At 45.1% G+C, this 20,348-nt stretch overlaps 1 protein-coding gene across 1 annotated transcript in view; it reads left to right on the top strand.

The window, feature by feature from the left end:
* The window catches only part of LOC147693361 (transient receptor potential cation channel subfamily M member 2-like), a 1,943,547-nt gene that overhangs the window by 224,159 nt on the left and 1,699,040 nt on the right, over positions 1-20,348 (top strand). The window contains exon 5 of the mRNA XM_086933684.1: positions 5,795-5,967. Coding sequence (XP_086789810.1) covers positions 5,795-5,967 — 173 coding nt within the window. The remainder of the gene's footprint in view (positions 1-5,794; positions 5,968-20,348) is intronic.

Genomic DNA, 20,348 nt, shown 5'->3' with positions numbered 1-20,348 from the left:
ATGTGACATTTATGTTTTTGAAAGGCAGAAAGGAGCTTGTTAAATTGAGGTCAATGATGACAAATGTAACAAAATATGCACTTACTGGCTCCCTCCATGGTCATTATTTGCAGCCCAACACAAGACCTGTGTTATTTACTCTGTATCAAAGTTCGAGTGCCATAAAATATATATTCCACTTTAACTTCAATACATAGTGTTTGAATCAATTGAATATTTGAATTGAGGCCTGGGAATGTTTCCTGGCGTTACATCGGGGGTTACACCATCAGCATTGGTTTTTGTTAGTACTCAAGACTTTACATTTACCCATATAAGGCTGATTTATGAAGGAGTTTTGCTATCAAAAAGGTTGGGATTTTCAAAACGGAAACAAAAAGTATGGAGGTGAGAAAAGGAAAAAAACATTATTGAAAGGAAAAGCGGAGAAAGGGTGTCTAAGGGAAGGAAACCCCATTTATGTCAGCCTCAGCGAACTGGAAATAAGTTTTGTATTATTCCTTTGGCACACATTCAGAAGCCATTTTTTGTTTGTGGAATCACTTTAAAACCCTATTTTATCATTAGCTATTAAAAAAGGTTTCTTGAGCACCAACTCTCCTTTAAACCTTTAGGGATGGTGTCCTGTTTCGCTCACTGGCGCCTTACAGGGATGGTCAAAGAGGGAGATATTTTTATTTTCTGGATCCTCCCTTGTATAGCATTGATAAGCAGTGTGACAAGGTATCACAGGTGCGCAGTGTGATAGGCTGGCACCAGAGGTAACCACAAGGAGCTTGCACCAGGGAAGTGCAAGGACCCATCCTCACCCTACACTTCCCATCGCTCTGTTTCTATCTTTCTTTATCGGGCTCGTAGCCTGAGTGCCCGAGGTCATAATTTTGCACATACATTCAATACCTCGTTCCAGCATTACACCGATTCAATCCCTTGTCGTTGCAACGAATTGTCCCGTCAGACTGTGCAAAATGAACTTGATTCACCCAGCGACAGCCGCACACCAAAGCTTCCAGAATAAACTGATCAAACCCTTCATTGACTTTAAGAGACATGAACATTTCAAAATAAACAGATGTCATCTTTCACATGGCCCCGAAGAAGCTGCGGTCAGCAAACATTTAAAAATAAGCATATTCCACTGTGAAAGCAGAGTTGGTTACTTACTAGGTTTACTGCCTTTTTCATAGCTGCCAAGGTTTCAGATTGCTTATGTGTGGCATTTCCATAATTTCAGTCTAATTATGAGTGACATTCAACAACTATGAGTGACACTTTCTAGCGAGCAATATCAAGCAATGAAGAAGAGGAAAACAGATAAATATCAGAAATAACACCAATCATAGTTGCCAAGTTTTCAGATTCATTGTGTGATATTTAAATGGTTTCAGAAGGAGTCAGGAGTTAATTAATTTATATTGTAGTAAAGTGTATGTAGCCGAAAATGGTCTGGTAATTTTTAAACTGGAGACAGCATTGTGATTTGTCTGTGGTACTGTAAGCAAGTGTAGTGGAGCAGGTGTGAAATGTAGGGTGTGAGGAGGAATGCCACTATGGTTGGTTTTACTTAAAATAATAGATTTCTACCCAAACTAAACCTTTTAGCAACATTAGGATAATGAAAGTCTGAGGGGAAATAATAGCGCTCAGCTCCGGGTCCCAGCAGTGGCTTTAAGTGCTTATAAATATACAGAAAACACGGGCCTCAGCACTGTATTGGCGTAAATAAAAAGCCAACTGAAAACACATTCGGGAGAGGGAAACCTGACCTGTATTGCAAGGCACAGGCACAGGCCCCTGCACCACAAGAGCTGTAACAAACAGTACTGCATTATTTTTTTTAAAAAAACGTTCCTACCTGACACTGAGGACAGTCGAAACAGCACAAACACTATGGGAAACAGTTGGCCCCTGTTCTTCGAGAAAAGCCTGCATCAAGCTTCACAGAAAGCGAAGCCAGGCCCTGGCCCTCAACTCTGTGCTGCAGAGAGGGAGCGTCCGGCTGCCCTGAAGTCTGTCGAGATCAGAGAGGTCAGTTCAAACACCCGACTTGTGACAGCTGTTCCTGGGGGCCCAGGTCTTGGCAGGAAAAAAAACACATCATTGTGCTGAAGCCTTAGCCGAGTCCGGACCCTGCTGCACAGCGACCAGTGAATCACCTGACAGGCGCTATCGGCCCCACTCTAGCGGAGGAAGCTAATTCGACATACAAAGTCTGCCCATTGTGATCCTCTACACATTAAGCGTTGGTATTTTTACTTGCGGTAAATAATGTGACACTTGGCAGGGCTGTTTTTGAAGAGGAATGCTGCTACACACTGCATGACACACATGCTGCTTCTTCAGTTAATGGTTCCGGACTGCTGGTGCGTAGTGCGTGCCGTGCGTGCCTCATGACGCTACGGCTGGCTGGCGGCAAATGAAATTTTAAATGGTTATGTACGCAGTGTTGCGGTGGTTGCACAGGACTAAACGAAATCCAGCCCCCACCGGCAACACTGACGGGAGGCATAGATTTATTATCGCTCAGCTCAGCTCTTCGGCAGAAGGAGTTTCACAATAAAGTGCGTTGTCTAACTCTAGGCACGTTGTGCAGTCATTGATGTGCGTTCCCCTGACAGCTAGACCCGGCCCTGATAAATAAGTGCCGGTGCTAAGCACCGGCAAGCACCGGCACAAATGAAGCCCTGAGGCCACGTATCACATCAATTTCCTGGAACTCAGAGCTGTTCACTTGGCACTGAAGGCCTTTCTTCCGTCCTTTCAGACCAACTCTCTGCTTGTTCATACGGACAATACTACCACAATGTATTACCTCAACATGCAGGGGGGCTCGAGATCACGCACTCTGTCGCAGGAGGCGCAGATGATCTGGCACTGGCTTCTGGCCAGAGGACTGACGATAACGGCTACCCATCTGCCAGGTGTGCAGAATGGTCAGGCAGGCGCACTGAGCAGACTGGTTCAGGAAAACCACGAATGGGTCATAAACGACAAAGTACTAAGAGAGGTCTTCGCAAGGTGGGGAACTCCAGACGTAGATCTGTTCGCCACCGCCGAAAACAGCAAATGCCGAGACTTCGCCTCCAGGTACTACCAGCAGAGGACGCTGGGGAATGCGTTATGGATCAACTGGTCGAACAGCTTTCTGTACGCTTTTCCACCCATTCCCCTGATTCCGGCGGTGCTCATCAAGCTGGCCCGGTCCAGGGCTCGGATGATACTCATTGCCCCGGAATGGCCCAGACAGTGGTGGTTCACGGACTTGCTTCACTGGTCTCTCCTTCCTCACATTCGGCTGCCGTGCAGGCCGGACCTTCTCACGAAGTTCGGGGGACAGATGTTACACCCCAACCTCTCGTCTTTGAGTTTGGCGGCATGGCTCCTGAGAAGGTCTCTCCATTCCCTGGATGTTAGGAGGGTGTTGAAATTTTATCTGGAAAAAAACAAAGATATTCATAGGTCTGACCAGTTGTTTATCAATTATGGATCAGTCAGGACGTGTCTTGCTACCTCTAAGCAGTCCATTTCTAGGTGGATTGTGTCCTGCATACAATTGTGTTACCAAAAAGCTAATAAGACCTTAGGAGGTAAGCCTAAGGCTCATTCCACCATGGGCAAAGCTGCCACAACAGCCTTGCTCCGTAACGTGCCGATTGCTGAAATCTACAAAGCAGCCACTTGGAAGTCGGTTCATACCTTTGCTAAGCATTACTGTCTGGACACTGATGCCAGGGCAGATGCTCAGGTTGGACAGGCTTCGCTGCGGAATTTGTTCGCACTATAGTGGTGTTAATTTCTTTCTCCACCGCCGCTTTGGTGTGGGGATGGGCTTGCCATTCTATTCACTAGATTATGACTATACACAGAGATCCCCTACTACAGAAGGAGTAGTTTCTGTCCTGTAACTCCAGTTCTGTAGTGGGGGTATCTCTATTATAGTCATAAGCGCCCGCCCTCCTCCCCGGTGGAGATATTTCTTCATGTAAGGAATGCTACAGGTCTGGCGTGCTACGCCTTCAAAAAGAACTGAAAGTAAGAGGGACCTGCTATGCATTCTGGGATACTGGGAGAAAGTTCTGGAAAGTTCTCTTAAAGGCACAGTATCCTATTTAGGCCACATAATGGCAGCCTATGGGGCTTGTCTGTCCATGCCTTCCTCTCTATCATTCCAGAGTCTTTTACTGGTGGAGGCAAGTTTCTCTATGGTAGAAACTGGGCAGGCTGTGTTGTGTGTGGTGTTGTTTGGTGGAATTTCTAGTTGAAGTACTGGACAGTGTAGCCTGTGGATATAGGCTGCATTATTTGTCTTTAAATTCTCTCTTAAGTGTCTTTGCAGTTTCTGCATGATTTGACAACTTAAGAGATTATTTTTGATTGCCGGGGTCCACGCACATGGGCGGGACTATTCACTAGATTATGACTATAACAGAGCTACCCCTACTACAGAACTGGAGTTACAGGACAGAAACTACTCCTTACCAAGTAAGCATCTGTTCTTGGCATGTAGAGCTGTAGATTCACAAGCACCCACCCACCCACCCAGTTCTTCTTACTTACATACATATGCCTCGACATCTCTATTTTACCTTTACTGACTCCACTCTCACCCTCTGCGGGAAAACAATCTAACAATGGAGTCGATGTCCATGCCCACTATCACGAAAGTAGGAGTCACCTACCTTGTGACTGGAAAGAATTCTTCTAATAAAAACAACTTGCAAACATCCGGACCCAACACTAGATGGTAGGAGTATGCAAAGCATGTGAATCTACAGCTCTATATGCCAAGAACTGGTGCTTACTGGGTAAGTAACATTATATTTTTTTATAGCTTATACATACTTTCCATCAGTTGAGGAAGGACCTCAAGACATGGATGTTCAACCTATAGGAGAACTGGTAGAATTATCCAACAGCGCCTCAAGACCCTCACAGGTGAAGCAGCAGCGCTCTACAAATCCTGATTGATTCAATATATTTCACTGGTATCTCGAGGAGGAAGGAGATGATACTAGAAGTCAGAAGACAAACCACAATACCTGCCCAGAGGTGGAAGAACTGCAGATAAGGGCGCATTGTGGAGAAGGACTCGCATGTGAACATGGATCTTCTTGTGAAAGGAAGCAGACTCCGGGCCGCTGGCTCTAACCAGCCACCATGTCCCCACCTGCCAGGGCTTAAGGATCCGATTGTGACCTGAGGCAAATACGGCTATGGAAAAGGACATGTGTGGGTGGGTAAGCTGGACAGTTTTCCCTGATCAGACCAGAATGGCAGCTCCTTACTGGCACCCGTACTGTGATTGAGTACCCTCATTTTTTTCGACACCAGGCAGTTGACCTTTCATTGGGCTTACCTTCTCCTGGTATCCTCCTAATTTGTTTGTTGTATCGAATTGACCGGAATCATAAAAGTCAGCTCTCTCCTTTCCTTTTGTTTATATTCAAGCAACGCATCAAGTCAGGCCTGAAAGTAAGTCTCAAGACGAATAATACTGGAATTACTTTGTTTTGGAACTTGTGAACACATTTTGACCCAGTATAACTAATGCATACTCTTGGTCTGAAGCTTTACAGACTGATGTTCCCTAACACTTAGACACAATTAAAACAAACTACTGCCATTGCTGTGTTATCTTTGTGGCCACTGTATTATAACCCTGTAGATTACAGTGGCTGTTTGTTAGAGAGCAAGTTATCAAAACATACAGACCAGGATGTCCTAGTTCTGAATCATAAATATTAGCCTTAAATAATCTGTTTTTGTTACAATTGTCATGCTCTTGTCTCCTCAGGGGCTTGGATCATAACTGAAGGTATCAACACTAATGCGGTGAAACACATTGGAAAGGCGGTGAGAGACTTCTATGTTGAAAACAGCAATAGTGATATGGATTGTGAGATTTTATCTATTGGCATTACTGCTTGGGGGATTGTATGCAACCAGGACGTCCTGATCAACAAAGCGGTGAGCATAAAATGTGAAATGTAAAATTGAAGAAATGTGTTTAAAATATGCTGCTCCGGCATTAGACTTCAGTCTTAGTAATACGACAAGACCTATACAACATCAGTCTCAGGCAATGAGGCATCGACTCGCCCAATCTCGGAGGAGCGAATTTTATGACCTGTTGGCCTCGTCTGGCAAAGAATAGGTGTTTTGTTCCAGTGAATGAGCAAATAATACGTGTTCTGCTCAAGAATGAACTATAAATGAGGAACATGGCGGCAGCAGGCTAGCTGCCGCGGTACTCCGCTCTGAGCCCTCACAGAGTGTCATGCAGAGATAGCTCCGGGAGCTAGAAACCATGCTAAAAAAAGCCTGTGGAGGTTTTCATGTGAAGACGCATAACTATTTTTGAAAGCCTTTCTTTTTCCCAGTAATAGTTACCTTCTTAGGATAGCCGCCGCAGTATCGCGGTCTCTTTTCTGTGTCTATGTGCTTCCTTCTGGGCGTGCTTCTGCCAAGTCCGGAGGCCCCTGGTGTTCATTCGCACCCGCCTCCACCTCCGTCTTCGCCCTCGCAGACGGGTCTGTGGCCGTGGAATCGGGCCGCCCTGGAGCTCCGTCGTGGGAGGCATCTGCTCTGTCTCCGGAGAAATCCACGTTCCAGCGTGGATGCGAGGAGGTGTGAGCCGGTTGAGGCGGCTGGAGCGGCGGACATAGCAGCGGAGGTGAGGGGGAGGGCGGAGGAGGTGGGAGCGGTGGAGCGGGAGGTGGTGCATTCTCCTGCAGTGGTGGCAACAGGTTTAGGGCTAGGTGGTGTGCGGGGGGAGAGCTTCACTAGAGTCACCACACGAGCTACTACTAAAAAAGAGCTTAGTTTAATCTAGGTTAAATCCCCCATCAAGGTGCTGCCTTCCCCACCTGTCTCCACTACCAGGGTTCTTCTGGATACTGCAAGTCAGGGGGCACGGTGCAAGGAAAAAAGCAGAGGGGTCCAATCCCGCAAAAAATAAAGAGAGGGAAGGAGGGGGCTGTCTACTGAACCTATTGTACAGGCTCCTACAGGGCTGGATACTGGGGTAGCACCCCAGGGCGGCACTGAAGGGGGTCGTGAGGCGTCTAAATCTCCCTCTAAATCCTCATCATATTTGTATACTGAGGTAAAAGCTAAGCGAGCAAAGAGAGCTGGCAAATCAGTTAAGTCTACCAAGTCTGTGCTTGAGTCTAGCTCTAAGATAACGCCCTCTTTGTGTTCTTACTTCAAAGTTATCCCCCAGGTGTTAGACTTGGTTCAAAGCTATCCTCCCCACGTGTGCAGTCCCTCTGTCCTACCAACAACTCCTGGGATCCCGGTACAATCTAATCTTTTGGGCTCTGCTCTCCCTCTAGTATCACCTGCTCTCACGTTAGTTTTCTCAATCAGTTTCTCAGTTTGTCTGCACCCCCATTGCTGTTTCAGCTCAGCCATCATTTGCAACTATAAGAGGCCTGTAAGGAGTTTCTTCCTGAGGTGGGAGTTACATCCAATAGCTGCCTTGTACAAGACAACTCTGCTTTGTAATAACATTGATTCAATTACAACTAGCGCAGGGAATGTGTCATCTGATGTAGAAATTAGATTAGTCTTCAAAGAATTCTTCCAGAATATATATCAGGAGGATAAGGACATCTCCCCTGAAAGTATAGGTGAGTGGCTGAATGGCATCTCTCTATCATCACTATCCACAGAACTAAACGCCTTTTTAGATATGGCGATTACAGAAGAAGAGGTGGCGACGGCAATACAAAGTAGAAAGGGGGGGTAAGGCTGCAGGCCCTGACGGCTTGCCAGCCGAAATCTATAAGAATTTGGCAGTAGAAATATCTCCCTTCCTTACTGTGCTTTTCAATCAAATATTGCAGGAGGGGGTTCTCCCCCCCAAATCCTGGAACAACGCATCTATTACACTGATTCTGGAACCAGGCAAGGCTGCTACTGACTGTGGTTCATACCGTCCCATATCAAATCTTAACGCAGACTATAAAATCTTTGCGTCAGGTTGCTCCCGAAATTTTCCATCCCAACCAGAAGGGCTTTGTTAAGGGTCGCCAGCTCTTGGAAATGACGTACGATCTAATAGGAGCTATAGATATGGCGACCACCACCTCAATGCCACTGGCTATCCTCACGTTGGATGCCACCAAGACCTTCAACAGGGTCAATTGGTTGTACCTGTCGGGGGCCTTGGCTAAGTTCAATGTGGGCGAGGGCTTTTGCAGAGCGGTAAAACTTTTGTAACATAGTACGACTGCATCTGTCCTGGTTATTGGAGGTCTGTCCGTACCCTTTGTTGTTACAAGAGGAACACGACAGGGCTGCCCTTTATCCCCGTTGCTTTTCGACCTCTATATTGAGCCATTTGCTCAAAAACTACAGGAGGATAACACCATCAAGCCTTTAAAGTATAGAGATTGGGAAAAGAGGGTGGCCCTGTACGCGGACGATGTCATGATTATGACGTCAGAGATCAGCACCGCGTTTCCTGCAGCCATCAAGTTAGCCCTGGAATTCGGGAGTGTCTCAGGGTATGAGGTAAATGCCTCAAAGACTGAGATAATGGCGTGGAATAGTGATGGAACAGGATTTAACGAGCAACTCAGCACAAACTTGAGATATCTGGGGTTAAAAATTGTTAAAGATATTAATTTGATCGCTTCCACTAATTTTGCTATAGTTGCTAAAGAGTGTCGAAAGTTAATGGGTTCCTGGGGGCATCTTCCCCTGACTGTCCTGGGTCGTGCAAATTTGGTGAAAATGTCCATTCTACCTAAGGTGTCTTTTTTATTTAACACAATCCCACTTTATTTTGATACATCTATCCTGGCTAAGCTACAGGGGGATATTACTTCATTTATCTGGAATAAGAAAAACGTAAGGATTGCCTGGAAGAAAATTAGGCGGTGTAGGGAGAAGGGTGGTCTGGCAGGCCCGGACCTGCAGATATATGCGTGGGCATTTCAACTATCGCACGCACGAATGCTGCTAAAAATGCCAACTGATCAGGGTATAGGGACGATGTTTTCGGTCTTGTTGGCGGGTGAAGGAGTCAGGCAGTCAGGTTTCCTGTTTAAGTTTGGCGACCCCAAATACTTTAAGAAAGTCAAACTGAAGGTGTTGCAAGGCTTAGCAAGATCTTGAACTAATCTCAGATCCTCTTTAAAATTGGGATACTATTTTAACAGATCTCCCATATGGGATCTCCCTGCTGCTCCAGGTTGGGTGAGTGACACACTAGCAATTCCAATAAAAGAGGCTGGAATATCAACATGGGGAGATTTGTTTGCGGAAGGAACTTTGCTGCCATGGGAATATCTAGTGAGCAAAGTGGGTCCCAACTTTTCAAGATTTAAATATTTGCAAATATCAAGTTGGGCTCAAGCCTTTTCCACCCAAACCCCTTGTCGAAACAACTTGCCGCTAGGGGGAGGCAGTCAACTGGAATCTCTCTTGCTGGATAAACCACCTGTAACAAAAGAAGTTTATTTATGGTATAATTTAATCCTGGAAGAGATTGACGGGGATTTCCATCTTCCCGAGCTTCTGTGGGGTTCCTTGATGCCTAGCCTGAATGTGAATGACCTGTGGCTAACGTCTTGTAATGTCTTGTGGGACCTAGTTAAACCAGCCTGGCTCCGCAGGAACCATTTATTTACCCTACATAGGGCCTACTACTCTCCACAGAGGTTGTCTAAGTTCTCCGCAGGCGGCCCGTTGGCCTTTGCTCGGTGTGGCTTAGTTTCGGCCTCTGTTGCGCACATGTTTTTTGATTGTCCTTACTTGACGTCCTTTTGGAACTCCATAAGCAGCAAACTTACATCTTCCCTGGGCTTTACAGTCGTGATTGACCCTCGCCTCGTAATCTTCGGTGTTGTGGATCAGAATCGAAGCCCAGCCAAGAATCTTCTGTTTTATTCCTGGAGAACCGCAGCCTTAAGGCCTGGCGGCGCAGGGTGCGCCTGAAATCCCCGGAAGTCACCTGCCTTGTCAAAACAGAGACACGGACTCTTCGTCTGCCGTAGAAGACGGTATTTATTAGCTGCAGCTGGTACAGTGGTCTTAGAAGTCGTCAGTACAACGAGGTTCAAAAGAGACTGCCACTTAACTCCATGGCGCACAGGTTTATATACGATACAATACAATGCAAAATGCAATCACACACGAGCATGAGCTATAGGCAAATGTTACAGACAATGTTTATATACCAAAGCAACTCAAGTTCCCGGTTCTTGTTTGTCATTCGACCCCTTAAGTAACTCACAAATGAATCCACACAATTAGATTTACAAGCAGAGAAAACACAGCTGCGTGTTGTAAAAGGACAGTTCGTGAAACAGGTGAATGCATGAGGCATGTAGCGAAGGACAGCAGATAAGATAATTTAAAGGGAACAATGGTGTGAAACGACATGTAGTCCGGACGGGGATTAATCAGCTCAGACAGGAATTAGTGTACTCGGCCAAACCCTGAGACTCGTTAGTAAACATAGGCGAGGAAGTCACCTGACACACAAAGCAGAAACGACAAAAACATCGCGTTCGCCAAGCTGCCTGAGTGAGGGCAACATAAAATGGCGGCGATCACAAAATGGAGGCTGAGCACGAACGAATTCGTAATTTACAGAACCTCAGACCCTCCTTTTGCCATTACTCAGGCAAAAACAAACCAACTCATGCTAATCTGAGTCAGAATCAACACTGATGTTCATGAGATCTTCAAACTGTTGCTGCACCATCATTCTAATATTCTCTGTCTTCTGAGCAGCAGATCGTGGAACACATAAAGTAGCCAACAGGCCACAGACTGCAGGACCACACTGAACGCATAGGCTACAAGGGAATATGACGGCTAAAATTGCTCCAAGGAACGTTAAGATCTGCCATCCCCAAGTTGACAATATTCCCCAAAACCATCTCATAAAAGACCAATCTCCTTCGTCCTGATGAATCGACTCGGAGACAGTGTGCAATTTGGAAATGGCTTGGTATACTGCTGGAGCGTCATCTGGAATATAAATGCAGCAACTAGATCCGATCAATCTACAGACACCTCCTCAGTCTTCTAAGATCACGTCTAGCGCAATTCGATTTTGCAGCGTCATAAGACGGCCAGCTTGAAGTTCTGCTGTAATGTTACCTATCGCACCTGCAGTAACATTGATAGTGGTCTCAACCACTCGGACCAGTTGCCTGATGTGTCTGCTATTGACCATCGGGCCCCAAAAGGGAAGGAATCCTTTAAGGAAATCTCCTCCCTCTTGTTCTGCCGTGTCTTTGGCATCAAATACACCTCTGCTATGTCTAACTCTGTGGTGGTCTGACAAAGCCGTATATGTAGGGGGAAGGAGGAAAGCTATGTAGCACGTTCCAGAAAAGTTGGAAGGTAGCCAAGTATAAGCTCGATCGTTACAAACAAAATATGTTCCTTGAGACGGAACTAACGGAGGGAAATCAAGAGACAAGAAAATATATGTGTATGTACATTTCTGATTGTCGTCAGCTTTCTTGCTGTTGATTTGGAGACAAAAATTACCTTTATGGGGCACAGTCCACACTGGGGAAGACTCGCCTATTTTAGTTTTGTCACCAAGAATGGAGACATAGTGGGTAACATTCCATCCATCATAAGCTTTCTTCTCATCTAATGGAATCTTACTCTTCTCTATAATCTTGGCCATTACCACTATACCTTTGATCAAGGAACTGTGGCTAAAGTCTAGTCCATTTTAGAAGTTCTCACAGGGCTTCTAAGTCTGTTGTGGTATGCGGCTGAAAACATTGTCAAATAGGCCCAAGCTGAACCTTCGTATGAGAAAGGAAGAACCAAATATGGCATTCCCTTTTGTGTATTGTGTGGCATGAGTCCGCACACCCAACAATCAGTCATATTATTGCCAACTGATGTTGGTGCAACAACGGCTCTCCTTATCTGTTCATGAGGGGGTAGAGTATGCATTTTGTGTGAAAAGACAGAAGGACGAGAAGGCAAAGAAGTCGTAGAATTAGCAACATTTCTTGATTTAAAGACATGAACAATCCAACCTGTGCAAGCTAATAAAATACACAAAAACATAAGAACACACAAAGTTACGCCAAATCGACTACGCAATGATTTACAATATTTTGATCTCATTTCCTGCTTCCTATTTTCCCTACCTACAATTGTTGTACCATCCATCTTTATCTAAAAAAATGTCGCTCACGGCACTGAATGGAACCAAACAAGGGTCCGCTGCAGTATCCGATTCTCTTACACCACTGCGAATCCACTGATCAAAGGGTAATGGAAGTGGCCCCTTTTTACAGTGCACTCCATGCACCCAGTTTTGCTTTCCAACCACTTTTACAGCCGCGCGAGTGACGAGCAGAACTTGCGTAGGCGTAGACCAACGAGGCTCCAAATTCTTAGTCCGTTGAAAATTTTTGACGCAGACCCAGTCACCGGGCAAGATGGTGTGACCTGTGTCTGTGGAGGCCTCCGGCAGAACACTTTGTACCTGTTGACGAATAACACTTAATTTAGTAGTCAGATCATATAAATAGTCAATTAACAGAGGATATGGTATGTCTGAGTATCTTTTGGGACGGGGGACGCCCCAAACATTAGCTGGGCGTCCAAATACTACTTCATATGGGCTAAGTCCCATACGAGAGTGCACAGTAGTTCTGGTTGACAAAAGAGCTAGGGGCAGCGTATCAGGCCAAGCAAGACCTGTACTGGCTTGAATCTTCGCCAGCTTAAGCTTGAGCGTACCATTGTAACACTCAACCAAAACCGCTGACTGTGGATGGTTTGCCGCATGGAATTTTTGTCTAATTCCAAGACCAGAACACACTTTCTGCATAATCTGGCCCACAAATTCACTTCCATTGTCACTCCAGACAATGTGCGGCAAACCAAATCTAGGAAAGAATTCCTTAATCAATACTTTAGCAGTTGGCAAAGCAGTGTTATCTTTCAAGGGGTAGGCCTCTATCCAGCGGGAAAAGGCACATACCACCACCAGAACATACTTGAGGTTGTTGCAGCGATCCATATGAATGTAATCGATCTGCAACACCTCAAAGGATATGACGGGGGAGCAAAATGACCTGCTGGGGTTGGGGTACCCTTTCCTGGGTTATGCATTAAACAAACAATGCAATGTTTAACCACATTTTCTGCACATTTCGGGATTCCTTCATTCTGCAATACCGGAGCCAAAAGCTTACATATGCCTTTTGCACTAATGTGAGCTGGGCCATGAGCCATAGTCACGACCAGCAACACATAAGCGTCCGGTAACAACCATCGCTGATGTTCCGACAATTCTGTCCAACAACCCGTTGAATCTAACATTCCCGTCCTTTCTTTCCATATACTCAATTCTTTCTCAGTAGCCTCTCCCTGAATCGTTTTCATACTCTCAATCGTGTCTTCACACATTCCAATTTCCCTCAACCAATTTGCAGGACCTGCCACATACATTCGACTAGTGGTGTTTCTAGCTGTAGTTTTCGCTACCTCATCTGCAAACGCATTTCCACGACCCACATCATCTGTAACTTTCTTATGTGCGCTGCACTTTATAATCGCTATCTGTGCAGGTAAGGTAAGTGACTCAAGAAGATCAGTCACTAACTGACCATGTTGAATCTTTGTCCCGTGGGAGGTAAAGAATCCTCTCTCCCTCCACAGCTTTCCGAAACTATGCGCAACACCAAAGGCGTACTGACTATCCGTGTACACATTCACTCTCTTTCCCTTAGACAGCACACACGCTCTAGTCAAAGCTATCAATTCAGCTGCTTGGGCTGAATTATGTCCAATACGTGCCGTCTCAACAATAGTGCATAAGGTGGTGACAGCATAGGCAGAAGTGGTTTCTCCATTTGGAAGCTTAAAACAAGAACCGTCCACCAGAAGGATCCCGTCCGGGTCCTTGAGCAGAGTGTCCTTTAAATCAATCCTCCCCTTCATTTCTTCTTCTGTTCGAAGAAAGCAATCATGCTTTTCCTGATCGTCTTTCTCATCCGGGAGTGGCAACAGTGTAGCTGGATTCAACGTGTTACATCTTTTGATATGTATTTGGCTCGCTAGAAGTGTCAGCTCGTAACCAGACAAACGAGCACTCGTGAGATGCTGTGTCTTGTTTCTATTTAACAAAGTATCCACTGCATGTGAAACCATAACAATAAGTGTGTTATCCAATACTAATCCGGCAGCTTGCCTAATAGAAATTGCGGCAGCTGCTGTAGCTCTGAGACAACTGGGCAAAGCTTTAGCTACTGGGTCTAGTGTAGCGGAGAAATAGGCACATGGCCTTTGCTTATCTCCGAATTGCTGTGTCAACACTAACAACGCGCAACCTTCTCTTTCGTGTACATACAATGTAAAGGTCTTACTATAATCTGGGGTACCCAACACTGGAGCGGAACACAGGGCAGTACATAAATCAAGCAAACTTTTCTGACATTCATCCGTCCAAGGGAGCGGATGGGGTGTATCTTTCAACGTTAGTGCCACCAATGGTTTCGCCAAAAGTGAAAAATTGTCTACAGTAGGAAGTAATACTCAAAAAGGCACATACTTCTCTCTGTGTGGTGGGTACAGACATCTGTTAAATAGCATGAATACGTTCTGGGGTCAATCGCCTTCCCTCCTTCGACAAGAGATGACCTAAATAGGTCACTTCTTGTCGGACATACTGCAACTTGGAGGGTGATACTTTATGATTCAGAACAGCCAAATGATGCAACAACGCAACAGTCACATTCCTGCACACATCTTCCGCATCAGCAGCCACCAGTAAATCATTCACATACTGAACAAGCGTAGCACCTGGAGGCAAAGAGAAAGCATCAAGTTGACATTTAAGAGCTTTGCTATAGATAGAGGGACTTTCACAATAGCCTTGAGAAGCTCTTTTAAATCGGAAACTTCGGCCACCCAAGGAGAAACCAAAGATATCCCTACTTTCTTCAGCAATGGGAATGCTAAAGAAAGCGTTCTTGAGGTCTATCACCGAAAACCAAGCCGCCAAAGCAGGAATCATTGTCAATAAAGCTTTATTGTCCTGAACAACAGGGAACTGCTGTACCACTATTTTATTGACTTCCCTTAGGTCAATAACAAATCTATAGACAGGAGGCTGTGAAGGATCCGTCCGCTTAAGGATCGGAAGAACAGGACTGTTACAAACATTGCCTCTAGTCTCTTCAAACTCACCTTTCTGAATAAAATCATCAACAATAGCCAACAGTGCTCTCTCTCCGTCACTAGAAATACGATATTGGGGAATGCGTGGCATTCTAACATTATCTTTAACTGTGACAACATACGGTGGGATCGCAAGACGACCCACGTCATTCGGGCCCGTGGCCCAAAGAATTTCTGGGAGAGAAAGTAACTCAGGTGGAAACTGGTCCTGTGACAAGTACAAGGGGGACATCAATCTCTTTCGCAACATAAGATGCACACCTAAAGGGGAACAATACAACGTTGCATGCAGTCTTTTTAACAGATCCAAACCCAGTAAATTCTCACCACAACCAGTTGTCAAGATAAGTGAAGCTTCCAAATCATAAGGACCAATCGAAACAGGCAAGGGGCAAGAAACCTGACTACGGACTGGAGCGCCAAAAAATCCCACTGATGTATTTATTAAGCCAGACAAAGGTGCCCCAGGGAGTTTAGAAGAAATGATAGAACTTCTCATCGCACCAGTATCCAAAAGAAATGGTTCTGAAACACCCATGGTATTGGCAGTGACATACGGCCCATTTTGATCTACTGGAATCGACACAACTCCCTCACTTCGTCCATGGATGTCCTATTCAGTCTGAAAATTGTCAGCCCCCTCCCCAGCGTAATGATCATCATTGTAATACTGCGTAGACGAAACTGTCTGCTGATCAAAGTAATTCGAAGTAGATGGAGGAAGAGAACGCTGCTCCTGGGAGCACGCACCTCGTCCTCTACCTCTAGATCCTGTCTGAAAATTACCACGACCTCGGGGAGCAGACATCCCATTATTACGCTGTAACAAGACCGGACAACTATTCTTAAAATGTCCTCTTCCCTACAATATGCGCATTGATTAGGACCTAATGAGGGTCGCGGCGTGAAATACTCAGGCTTTTGTAACAGTCTCTGAAACTGTGGAGGCTGCTGAAACTGAGAGTTTTGCTGATGCTGATTCGAGCGAGGCGGATACGCCTGCTGTAAAAGAACTTTTGTTTTCAAATCTTTATTTTTCTTCTGTTGCTTCTTCTCCTCCTTATCCCTATTCTCGTAATACTGTGCAGTAGCCAATATCTTAGCAGGAGAAGAGACAGCCCATGCACTTTCAGAACTCTTTAGTTTATTCGATAACTCAGGAAGCAAATTATATACAAACTTGTCCACAAACAATCGCTGACCACCCTCTACACTCAAATCCTGACCACTGTGGTCTATAAACGTTTCTTCGAAGCGAGTGAAGAAATCCGAGACGCTTTCATCTTTCTTTTGCTTACATGAGGCCAGCTTATCCCAATTTACTCGCACTGCAGGCATCATTGTCTTCATCAATTCAATTATTCTACCTGGAAGAGCCGTAATCAAATCCTCTGTTTTTGCACCACCCACCTGATTCGCATCCGCAGCTCTAATAGCAGCCCAATCACCACCCAATTCAGCTAAATGACTTTCCCTACGAATCCGTGCCCATATACCTTGCGGAACAACATTTCCAAATAACATATCAATGTCGGCCGAATTCATAATACAAGCGTCAACTGTTTGAGACAATTCTTTGTAATATCCAGCAGGATTTTTACGGGGGTCGGGAAGAGTTTGCTTAAGCGCCCATACTTCAGACCTCTTCCCGGGTTCGTGAACCCATATACGCTGGAAATGAGCAGGGATAGGAGGTGGACCAATCACTGCTTCTCTCCATACGGGAGGAACTTCACGCATCGGATAATTCTTGCTACCTTGCTTATTGGCGGGGTCAGCCTCGGAAAAGGACAGGGACAAAAACATTGTTCGAAACGCAATGAGTCTACTCACTGCCTCTTCAACTTGATGTCCTACAATAAAACCTTTATCAAAATCAGCTTGTAATTTTAGTAGTTCCGAAGGAACTGTATCTAACTCCATATCTTCCCAACCTCTAATAAGAGTTTGACACATAATGTTGAAAACATATCTCTGCGGGGGCTCCCCCAATTGGTGAAAGCAACTCATGATATCTTCAGTACTATATTTTGGTCCATGCTCAATCCATTTACAAGCGAGAGAACCCAAAACTACTTTCTCGTCCGCAAGGGGAAGTTGACCACGAGATTGTCGTCTAGAGAAAGCTGGAGACATTTTTATAGACCTAACAAAAGGAGAAAAGAAACTTGAAACAGCATCTGCTATCCTCCTCTGTGAAATATGAGAATCCCTCAAGAGTATAGGAGGTATTACAGATGTAGAAGGCAACGGAGACTGAAACGTAGCAGACCGAAGAGTAGGAGCGGGAGAAGATGAGGGCTGAAGTACAAGCTGCTGTCATATGGTTACTGCGTTTCTATATATTGTGTTAAGTTAGCATGAGTTTATTAAAAGTTTAAACGCCATATTTTCTTTCGGCTTCAGTTTGCACACGACTCCTAATTGTTATGGTAGCTTTCAACCTAGACGAAAGATGTGATTTATTTGAGAATAATATGTTATTGCTCTGATATCAGTCGTGCTTGGTACACTTGGTACAAATGTCTGCACACTGAGAACTGCACCCTCTAAGAATAACCTAACACAAGGTTGCTGAAGGCCTGATCCTCGCACCACATTAGACATAACACAAATAATGTTGCTGCCAACATTGGGCTCTACGCAGGTTTAAGATAGAGTTACAGGGAATGAATCAACACACTTGATGCTTCGCATGCAGAGAGCTGGTAGCTGTTGATGTGATCTGCTCCTACTGACCATTAGAGGTATGGGCCCGCCCTGCTAGAACCTAAATTAGACCTTCTTAGATATAATATAATATGCTAAATAGGGTGCGCGAAATATAGGTGATACAGAATTCTATAGATTTTTGCATCATAACATGCTATCACCTTTTGCTTATTATGGATTAGTGACTATGCTGCTAACTCAGATTTTTATAATATGTATGTTGATAATATACAAGATACTGCGTTTGAGAACTTTGCATTGAAAAATAAACATTTCAAACTTGCACGTGTGTTCTTTGCCTCCCAGTTTCGGTTTGTAATGATTATATAACGAAAGAGTGTTCATGTGTTCCACGATACCTGAGGTACCCTAAGTTCATGTTCTGGATTGTCTAAGTCATTGGGAAGTTATTACTACCGATGAGACACTGTAGCTAGCTTGGTAAGGGGATTTCTGAAACAAAGGTGAGTTTTGGGTCACCCTAACTCACCCAGGTTCTAGATCTCTGTGCACAGTTCTGTGGGAGAACGGAAACCCTGCTACACTGCGAGGGCGGAGCAGAAGCAGGCAAAGAAGCATTAAGGGGCTGAGCCGGTTGCTGGACAATCGGTAATTGAGAAACCACTGGTTGTGCGACGGGAGGGGGTAACGGAGGTGCATTAGCATTCTGAACATAGGGCGGAGGTGAATTTAATAAACAAGACAAAGGATCTTCTTCTAATTCCTTACTTTTATCTGAAGAGGAAGTAGGCAACATCGGATAGCATCTATCTATCGCCATACGATGTTGTCTCTCTAATACCTCCTTCGCATCATCTACTTCGTTGTCTTTAAACTGCTGGGCAGCCTGTAGAATTGAAATATCTTGTGCTTTCTTATCCTTTTTCGCTTGTTTGATTTCTTTCTGTTTGGTTTCTTTACGCCAAAGGCGAAAGGAGTCTAACATAGCCGGCCGGGCTTCTCTTCTAAACAAAATCGTTTCTAAATTATCTAATATAGCAGGATCAAAGCTACCATTTTGGGGCCATCTCAAAACACCACTATTTTTCGTGTATCGGACCCATGTCTCGTTAAAGGTAATGGGACCAATACCATGTTTCAAATAGAGCTCATAAGTGGGAGTTCCAACTGGAGGGATCGGACATGATTCCTCCAACTGGGAATCCCTTGTACAACCCAAAAAACAAAATCTTTTGAACTTACTCAGCGTAGGCATTGTCACTTCTCTAGTCTGATCACAAACAACAAGGGGTATAGATCAGTGAGACAGTACAATCGTACTTACCCCTTGGCTTCAGCTATTGCAATATCTGAATAGAAACTAAAAACAAAACAAAACAAAGGTCTGTGGGAGCGACCCACCAAAATACTTAACTAAGAATCGTTCCGCACCAGCGAAGGTCCGTCTATCGTCTCGCTCTACAAAAACTCTTCAGAAGGGTCCAAGGCAGGGCGACAGTCAGGGCAGCAGTCGTCAGCATCCGTCGGAGAGGAGTAGCCGCGCCGTCAAAGACCTTCGGTTCACTTCCGACATACAGTGGTCGATCACGTGGTGCGCTTTCTCCGGAGTTTTCTTGCGGGTCTCCTCACGACCCTCGGGCTCAACCGCTACCGCTGAAGTCGCCCCACGTTGGGCGCCAGTTGGAGAACCGCAGCCTTAAGGCCCGGCGGCGCAGGGTACGCCTGAAATCCCCGGGATTCACCTGCCTTGTCAAAACAGAGAAACAGACTCTTCGTCTGGCGTAGAAGACGGTATTTATTAGCTGCAGCTAGTAAAGTGGTCTTAGAAGTCATCAGTACAACGAGGTTCAAAAGAGACTGCCACTTAACTCCATGGCGCACAGGTTTATATACGATACAATACAATGCAAAATGCAATCACACACGAGCATGAGCTATAGGCAAATATTATAGGCAATGTTTATAGACCAAAGCAACTCAAGTTCCAGGTTCTTGTTTGTCATTCGACCCCTTAAGTAAATCACAAATGAATCCACACAATTCGATTTACAAGCAGAGAAAACACAGCTGCGTGTTGTAGAAGGACAGTTCGTGAAACAGGAGAATGCATGAGACATGTAGCGAAGGACAGCAGATAAGATAACTTAAAGGGAACAATGGTGTGAAACGACATGTAGTCCGGACTGGGATTAATCAGCTCAGACAGGAATTAGTGTACTCGGCCAGACCCTGACACTCGTTAATAAACATAGGCGAGGAAGCCACCTGACACGCAAAGCAGTAACGACAAAAACATCGCGTTCCCCAAGCTGCCTGAGTGAGGGCAACATAAAATGGCGGAGATCACAAAATGGAGGCTGAGCACTAACAAATTCGTAATTTACAGAACCTCATTCCATCCTGGTGGCTTGCAGAGAAATCTGTAAGCGATGGAAGGAGGCTTCCTCTCCTTCTCTGCATGACTGGTGTGCATCAATCTTTCAAATATCGAAACT

Source organism: Lissotriton vulgaris, chromosome 8 (assembly GCF_964263255.1).
Source record: "Lissotriton vulgaris chromosome 8, aLisVul1.2, whole genome shotgun sequence".
Taxonomy (NCBI): domain Eukaryota; kingdom Metazoa; phylum Chordata; class Amphibia; order Caudata; family Salamandridae; genus Lissotriton; species Lissotriton vulgaris.
Note: the sequence above shows the minus strand (reverse complement) of the source record. Positions and strands in the feature narration are given on the sequence as shown.